This window comes from Echinops telfairi, unplaced genomic scaffold (assembly GCF_000313985.2).
Source record: "Echinops telfairi isolate 266 unplaced genomic scaffold, ASM31398v2 ScPeMD7_7356;HRSCAF=8355, whole genome shotgun sequence".
NCBI classification, from domain to species: domain Eukaryota; kingdom Metazoa; phylum Chordata; class Mammalia; order Afrosoricida; family Tenrecidae; genus Echinops; species Echinops telfairi.
In genome coordinates this window covers 2,031,295-2,040,147 of record NW_022111256.1, presented here as the reverse complement: position 1 = coordinate 2,040,147, position 8,853 = coordinate 2,031,295, and the positions used below count along the sequence as shown (strand labels likewise).

The window sequence follows — 8,853 nt, the reverse complement described above, 5'->3', positions numbered from 1 at the left end:
ACACACACACCACACACACACACACACAGGGAAAGGAAAGACGAGCAAAAGAATGGGCTTTGCATTGCCTGCGGTGAGAAGGGGGTGAGGGGAGGCGGCTTGGTGGGGAAAGTCAGGAATTCCATTGAGTCAAGCTGGCCAGGAGCGCATCTACATGGAAGGTAGGAATTTTGAAGGCATTGCTGAATCAATGTTTTTAGACCTGTGGCACTGAATGAGGCCACCAAGGGGGACAGAAGAGAGGATGTCCCAGGAGTGGGCTCAAGGTGAGCGCACTCTCATTTGCCTTGAGAACCTGGGGCATGGGTGGGTAGATGACGTGCTCACGTTCTCATGCTTCCTCTCCACCAGAGGGCGCAAACCATGGCCCTGGACTCAGTACATACCTGGGGTTCTGAAGTACAATCGGAAGTGAAAACAAAACGATCATCGTTTCATTTATAAAATGTTTAAAGGATATTATTCAGACAATGGTGATTGCATTTGTTTGTAAAGACCTATTTATGACTCTCAAATAATTCTTAAATTACTGTGAGGGACAGAACTGGCTCTTCTGTCTCAAAAGGTTGCCGACCCCTGCTCCAGAGCATAATTGCTTGCTTTCCTCAGGAAAGTCTGTTTTTAATTCTTGATGCTGAAGGAGAAACGTCTCCTTTCTGACATTCCCCAATTCCATGTTCGAGAAACTTCCAGCTATTTGCAATCTGTTTAAGGTTACAGCTGAAGTTCTGTAACGTTTTCAGCTTTTGTAAATGCAACTTGGGTCACCCAAATACACCTATTTCTGATCTTCTTGCGCCCTCGTTCATGAAATAATAGATTTCATAAACAGGTCACATCCATCTAATCAGCAACCGTTATATGAGTACCTTTCGGTGCAATTTTTGGCATCATGCACAAATAAAAATTAATAAAACGTTGCCCTTGCCTTCAAGGAACTCCCAGTTTGTGCAAGAGGCAGATATTCAGCAAAGAAAAGCAATCCAGTGTGATGTATGCATGTTGAGTAGTTCAGACGGGGCACAGAGAAGGTAGCGAAGTGTTCTCCTGTGTCAAGGTCAGGAAGATTTCAGAGAGGAGCAGCACTTTCAGAGGAGTCCTCCAAGCAGTTATGAGGGAGCCAACAACACTGTCCCCCTCACCCTCCTTGGCACTTCACCACCAGTGCTGGTGATACGTCGCCCTCACCTTCGTGTGGGCACAAGGCTGGGGGCATGCCTGCATCCTCCCTGAAGCAGTGTCCTGCTCTCCTGTCCACCCAGCTCCCCATCTCAACTAGCCTTTCAGACTGCTCATGGTAAAGAGCCGTGCATGAATACATGAAGTCCCTGGTGGTTCTCACGACCTCCGACTAAGTCAACCAGGCCGCAGACATGACACTTTGGTGAGGGATGGAAATTTCAAGAATGTCACAGTAAAAATGAAAAGGTTAGAGATCTGACCTACCCCTGGGCACAAAGGGCAAATCTGGAGGACGGCAAAGTTGCTGCAGAGAGCAGTATTTCCCAAAGTGGGCAAGAACACCCCGCAGGGGGGCTGCAAACGCAAATCCCTACACTCTATCCTGGATTGTGGGCTACAAGTCAAAACGGTTTAATTGCCTGCGGGGCGATGTTCTTCCTGAAAAGGAGGCAGTAGGCCAAATAAGTTTGGGACGCATCTGCTAGAGCACGCAGACGGGTCAAAGCCAAACAGACTCTTAGCGCTGTCTGCTGCTCCAAATAGCGCAGTGCTGGTGGACACGACAGTGGTCAGTTTGCACCCCAGTCACACGTGCCTGACTGCTGTGCGCATTTAAAGTCATCCAGGTCGGCTGAGACTAACCCCCACCCCCTCCAACCCCTGAGCCCTCCCGGCAGGTTTCTAGGTGGCGCACTGATACTTACGGCTGGCCCTGGCGGCGGTAGCAGCTGCGTCCACCGAGTCCATGGATACGTCTGTCACCAGGATGACCACTGCCTTAGAGGCTGCAGGCCTGGCACCATGCACTTCTGAAGTTATGTACCGCACAGCAAAGCCCAAAGCATCCCCTAGGAAGGAAGATAGGACCACGTCAGGTCAGCATGCTGGGGGGGCAAGTGAGGTTTTTGATCAGCCAGTCAGCATCCTGTTTCCCAGTGTATACTTAAATCCGTAAAACCGGATGATCCAGAAACTCAAAGAAGCATTCAGGCTTAGATGTGCAAGACACCTGGAGAGGAAGCTAGCCAAGGTCCAAAGAGCAAAGGGGCAACTGACGACTGTCAATCGCTTAGGCCAAGCACTAGGACCAGAGCAGGGGTCCCTGCATGCCAGTCCGGGGCCCCACATTACCAACTTGGCTGGGGCCACCTTCCTGCTGCATGGGGTCCACCAAGCTGATTAACTGGGTGGGCTCCAGGGCCACGGTCCACTGCACATCGATGGTGGTGATGCTCCCGTACTGCAACACTGACACCTGGGTGCGATGCGGCCCTGAGGGGAAAGGAAGCCAGACTCACACTGTGAAGTAAGGTGGAGTCCCCCCCCCTCCCCCAGGGGAGGACCTCCTCTAAAGGGCCCTCACTCACCTATGTTGGCCTTGGCGATGAAGGCCTTGGCGAAGCTTTTCATTTCCTCAAAGGAAGTGGGTGAAACACCAGAGGAGCCATCCAGGAGAAGAACCACATCCAGGGGCTGGCTGCAGTCTGCAAAGGGGACCAGGGAGGCTGGCACACAAACGCCCGTAGATAGAGGGGGACTGGGCCACCAGGTCCACGTCAGTCGGTGCCACAGTGTACTGTCGACCATGTGGCACCATGAGGAAAGGGGTCTCCATTATCCCCGAGGGATGGCGATATGGGCCAAGGAGAAGGGGAAGAGGGAGAGGGAGTTCCCTGGACCCCGGGGTACCCAAGTTTGGGAACACCAGGAAGATCCCAACTCCTCCCAAAGCTACTTTAAAATCCACTCAGGTCATTAGCTCCCTCATAGGAGGAGGCTGCTCCTGTTCTAGAACTGAGTGAGCTGTGGGTGATGGCAAGAAGCCGTGGTGGTGTAGTGGTTATGCGTTGAGCTGCGATCCGCATGGTCTGCAGTTCGAAACCACCAGCAGCTCCTCAAGAGAAAGACTGGGTGGCTCTCCACTCCTGTAAACAGTTACAGTCTTGGAAACCCACAGGGGTCGCTATGCGTCAGCACTGCCTCGATGGCAGTGAGTTTGGGTTGGGTGAAAGCTGGCCAAGGAAAATGAAAGAGCACATCCCTGGCGCACGAGCTCTCTGCTCTCGGGTCTTACGTGGAGGTGAGGGTTCTATGACCAGTCGTCGGTCACTACCGAGTCATGTCCAGTCCAGCTCACGGCAGCTCCACATGGATCAGGGCAGAACAGTGTTCTGTGGGGTTCCCACTGGCTGAGGTTTCCAGAAGTAGAACACCAGACCTTTCAAGGTACCTCTGAGTGGACTCAAACTGCCCACTTCTGGTGAGCAGTGGAGTGCATTAACCACCCAGGAAGTCTAAGGTATTCCAATGATAAATGCCCGGTGCTCATTTTAATGTTTGGAGACAAAGTCAGGATCATAGTAAGGAAACAGCAAACTCAGTCCAAACTTAATGCCATCGGGGCAATTTCTATTCATACCTGCATTCATAGCAGGACGGCCCCTGTGGGCTACCAAGACTATATATCTTTACAGGCAGAAAGCCCCGTCTTTCTCCTGTGCAGTGACTAGTGGGTTTGAACTGCCGACCTTGTGGTTAGCAGTCCATGGCACAACCCACTATGCAACCAGGATTCCTCCATGGAAATAGCTGGTATAAACACTACTCTGAGCCTTGTTAAGATAAGAGAATGCTCTTACTGCTCTCTTCAGCAGAAATGTCACAAACATCTAAATAAATCTGTGACTCTCTTTACAAACAACAAAATTTTAAAAGAGGTGCTGATGGCAAGTGTGAGCATCAAGCTAGTTATTCTGGCACAGCCCCAAACACATCAAATAATGATGTGGAAGAACTAGGAACTGATGGCCCCAATCCACACAGCTAGTAAGTAGCAGAGGTTAAGATTCATGTTCAAGCAGTCTGGCTCCAGAGTCTGAGGCCTGACTCTGCTGCCTGTCACCTGACTTCCCCAACATATGGCCCTCTAGGGCCGTGCTCTAAAAAATCCAGCCTATTCATAATAACCTCATCTGCCCAGGTCCAAAGTGAGCTGACACTCACCAGAATGAATCAGGCTTATAGGCAGGAGCGGGACCGGTTAAGAACGAGGCTTTGTGCTCAAGTTTATATTCCAGATACTTGATATTGCTTAAATTCTAACCTGAATGGCCTTCACATATAAAAGCACACACAATAAGAAAAGACCCTGCCCATCCAACAAACTCTCGCTGCCTAGGAGGTGAGGAGACCCACACACACTGAAGGCAGGATTTCGACTAAGGTACAGAACAGGAAGCCAGGATTTGAGCCCACGAATCCTGATGGCTGGTGCAGGCCAGGCCCCGACCCTCCCACCTGGACACAAAGGCCCCTGTGTTACCTGGGGCTGGGGCGAGGGTAGGGATCCTCAGCCCCTCCTCTGAGCAGCACCTCTGCAGCACCAGGTCTGGGGCCTCTCGGGGAAGAGTCTCAAAGTCCTGGATGAGAATGGGTGCGTTGGGCCAGCCCATCTTCTCCAGCTCCTGCGCACTGGCATGAGGCCCCACTCCAATGGGCACCAGCTGGATGTCTCCAGGCAGCCGCTTGATCTCGTCAGAGGCGGGGTTGGCTGTGACCATGTAGACCAGGTTGGGGGCCTGCTTACGGTCCCCCTGGCTGGAGGAGAAGCTGTGCTCAGAGAGGTACTGTAGGGCCAGCCCGGTGTTGGTCCTGTTGCCACCCAGGTAGCGTAGCTCCCGCACGCGCTGCAGGATGCCAGCCTTGGACTGTGCCTCACGGAAGGTGTGCTCCACCGTGACCACGTACGAGTACTGTAGCACAGTGACGTGGATGCTGTCCTGGCCCACGTCCATCCGCCGGATCACCTCCTCCATGAACTCCCTGCAGCGGTTGAAGCTGGCCTCGCCAACCTTGTCTGAGCCTTCCAGGACAAATGCCACATCCAGGGCCAGGGACTTCCTCGTGGGCCCCAGGGATGGGTCCTTCGAAAGGCCAGGACCCACAGTGACTTGGGCCATGTCGGGGGGCTGAGTTGAGGCTGGGGCTTCGGGTGCCAGGTCGCAGAGGTAGTTGATAATCTCGTCCCTCCTCTGCTCCAGCTCATCCACGCTGCTGAGCACGAAGGCCTTGTTCTCGGGGGCCTGCTTCTCGATGAGGCGGAGCTGCTTGAGGCTGGCGTGGGGCCCGAGGCCCACTGGGATCACGATGGCCTTCTTCTTCTTCAGGCCCTGTGCATAGCGGGCCAAGTTCCGGGCCAGCCGGGGTGGCTCCTCGCTGGCTGTCAGGAGCAGGACCACGCGGGAGGCTTCGGGGCGGTCCACCTTGCTGAAGACCTGGAACAGCGTGTACTTCAGGACCTCGGTGGTGGAAGCCACCTGGCTGCCCGCGTACTTCACCTGGCCCGCAATGCGCCGCAGCTCCGAGGGCCGCTTCCGGTCCTTGAGTTCGATGTAAGAGTGTGAGCCGTCATGGTACTCCACCAGGGCCACCCGGATGCGTTTCTGGGAGATGTGCAGCCGCTCCATCATGCCCACCACAAAGGCCTTCAGCACCTCAAACTCGGCCTCGGACAGCTTGGAGGAGCCGTCGAGCAGGAAGACCAGGTCGAGCAGCTTGCTGCAGTACAGGTCGTGCATGGGGACCTCGGGGATATCCTCCTCCACGTACGGCGTGGTGGCACTGACCGGAACTTCTGTGGGGGGCAGCCCGGGGCCTCCTGGCCCCGCGGGGCAGGCTTCACAGGTCAGATTGGTACCATCGCATTCACTGTGGCGCAGGGAAGACAGGAAACCGTTCAGGAAGAGCCCGTGGGCATGGCCCACAACTGTACTGGTTAGTTTTGTATCAGCGTGGTGAGGCTATGGTTCCCAGGGGTTTAGCCAAACACTGGTGTGGTTGCTGCCCCGGCACGCAATCTCATGTCAATGACACCGGAACATCCTTTCACACTGTTACCTAATGCAGTGCAATCAATCCATTTACAGGAACGTTTCCCTGGGCGTGTTCTGCCTCCAGACTGTAAACAGACCTTGTGGCAGAACTTCACTCTTCACCCCTCGCCACCTGACCTACAGCTGTGGGGCCCACGCCCGCCAGGCATCTCCAGCCAGTTGTCTGACCCACAGATGTTGGACTTGCCAACCCCCACAAACAAGGAGCCACACGTCTCCAGACAGCCCAGCCCCCTCTGAATCTGATTCTAGAAGTCTAAGCTGCAACCCATTCTTGGTGGTAGAAATGATGTTTTTGCTTCTAGATCATGCACTGAAACTGAAACCCATTGAAGTAAATCAATGTGTGTGTGTGCGTGTGTGTGCATGTGTGCGTGTGTGCACACAGATACATGAGGATGCTTAGAAAGGTTCATGGACAAATTAAGTTAAAGGAAAATGAAATGTTTCCATGAAGCATTTGAAGCCCGTGGGTGGGTGTGAGCTCATGGGTTCTGTTGCCCTAGAGACCGACTGGGATGAGAACCACTGCCAGGCACCGCCTGCCTGGCCCACCTGAATGTGGGCTCCCACTAAACACGCCCCATCGAGGGAGACGTCTTTGCTTTTGTGGATGGTTCTGCTCTACTGGCAAAGGCCTGCTCCCCTTAGCAGCTGCACGCATGGTCCACTCTATCTCTTTCAAACACACAGACCTTTCACTTCCTTGCCCCTGATGCCTCTTTTAGCCTCATCTCCCATTCTTCCCAACACTCCATATGCCAAGCTCCTACACTGGCCCGTGCCTCCATGCCTCCGCACAGGTCATTCCTGCTCCTGGGAACCCACTCCATGGTCTCCCTGAGTTCTGCAAATTCCACCTCCAAGACCAGAGACATCATTTGTGAAGCATGTCTCCAAAGGGCACCGCCGCCTCTGAATCAGAAAGCCCTTGATTCTAGAAACCTAAACGTTAACCCATTCTAGGCCATGCACTGAAACCCATAATTACTCAACATGTCTTCTCAATCTAAGGCTCTGGCAACACAGATGTTTAATTATAGCCGCCTGTTGCTGCAAGTGGCTCCAAGATTGACTCTGAGAACAGTTCTACTGAAAGTCAGTGCTCCGTAGGACCTGTTAGAGCACAGTTTTACTGGCACAGATTTCAGACCATGCCTTGGGTTCAGGGGGGCGAGCTGTTGCCCAGGGACCATGGCGTTAATGTCAAAGGTGCTGGAACAATGTGGGAAAGGTTATCAACAATGGTTGCGTAATACCAAGAGTATCACCAATGGCACTGAGTTGAAGTTGTAGCACTGGAGAACGTTCGTTTCATTGCGTGTATCTTTGCCACAATTAAAGAATAATAATTACACTAATCACAATGAGTACAAGAAGAAAAACAATATTCTAAAATTGGCTGTGATGAAGATTGAACAACTCTTCTTGATATGATTGAACTATTGACTTGTGAGACATGTGGATGAAATTAAGTGCTAATAAAACTGTTCTTAAAATTTTGAGCCATGTTTAATAATGGGCCTCAAAGAACAGAGGACAAACAGAAGTAAAAAAGTTTTGGAAAGCTGGAGAGAGACTCAAAAGTCCCAGCTTTATCTAGGCAGGCTAGAGTTCTTGAGGGTAATGTACAAGAGTCTCCATGGTATTAGACATAGGAGGAAATAAACGTCCCCTTCATTCCTTCGTTCATTCTCCCAAAGGACAAGTCTGGAGCACCTATACTATGCCAGATACTAGCCAGACCCTGGGCCTGGTCCAAAGGACGTGTCACTAATCTGTAGCAGAGCAGATGCCTACACACACACACACACACACACACACACACAAAGTCCTCCATTACAAGCCAACTTTCTTGACCCTTTGAGTCATATCGCCTTTACCCATGTCCAGTTCAGACAGGGTATGCCACACCACCAAAAACCAAAAGCCAAACCCTCAAACCAGTTGTTCTCCAGCCAACCCCAGGTCACTGTGCTATAGAGCGGAACTGTCCCATCGGGTTTTCAGAAGCAGAGAGCCGGGCTGTCTTCCGAGGTGCCTCTGGGTAGACGTGAACCTCCGCCTTTCAGTTAGCGGTCAAGTGTTTCTCGGGTGCCTATGCCTGACCACGAGTGAAATCAATTGCCCCTGAAGTAGAGACCCATCCAGGCTAGAGCCTTCTCCCTCAGCCTTTGGGGTCACTTGTCACTCCCCGAACAGGGCGGAAGGGCCGCCGACCCTGAGCCCTGGGAAGCAATGCTCTGTGGCTTCACTGTCCAGCAGTGTCTCTCCAGCCAGCTCTGGAAGGACTGCCAATACCCTGTTTGAAGTGGCAGTGTGAACGTGCCCCCTGGGTGTGGTGAAGGATAGGAGAGGGCTGGAAGCTCTCGGGCCAGCATCGGATGCACCCAACCTTTACTGCTGACAGTCTCAATGTCACCACAACACCAGGGCGCAAGCAGGGAAGGCAATTCCTACTTTCTCATGGCCCACACAGTGAACTGCTTTCCTGCTTGGCTAACGGTGTGTGAGTGACATACTTTCTAGTTTCCTGTGTTTGCCAGAACACTCGCCCCAGGCCATTTTAGCTCTTGTTTGTACAGATGGTGGCGGCGTGATCAGACTCTGGCAGCTGTGGCCACAAGCAAGTGGACCTTCTCAAGTGTAAGTTCCCATAAAGCTTGATTGGTGTCAAGAACTGGCGTCGAATAGATCAAGTTTAATAAATGTTCCCTGCTCCTCCTGAGACAAGATCTGAGGAAGTTCAAAGCCCTCTGCCCCCCACCCCCACCCCACC

At 52.7% G+C, this 8,853-nt stretch overlaps 1 protein-coding gene across 1 annotated transcript in view; it reads right to left on the bottom strand.

Moving 5' to 3' along the window:
• The window catches only part of VWF (von Willebrand factor), a 175,320-nt gene that overhangs the window by 61,234 nt on the left and 105,233 nt on the right, over positions 1–8,853 (bottom strand). The window contains exons 28-31 of the mRNA XM_045296004.1: positions 4,505–5,889; positions 2,550–2,666; positions 2,314–2,454; positions 1,887–2,030 (exon numbers count right to left, since the gene is read on the bottom strand). Coding sequence (XP_045151939.1) covers positions 1,887–2,030; positions 2,314–2,454; positions 2,550–2,666; positions 4,505–5,889 — 1,787 coding nt within the window. The remainder of the gene's footprint in view (positions 1–1,886; positions 2,031–2,313; positions 2,455–2,549; positions 2,667–4,504; positions 5,890–8,853) is intronic.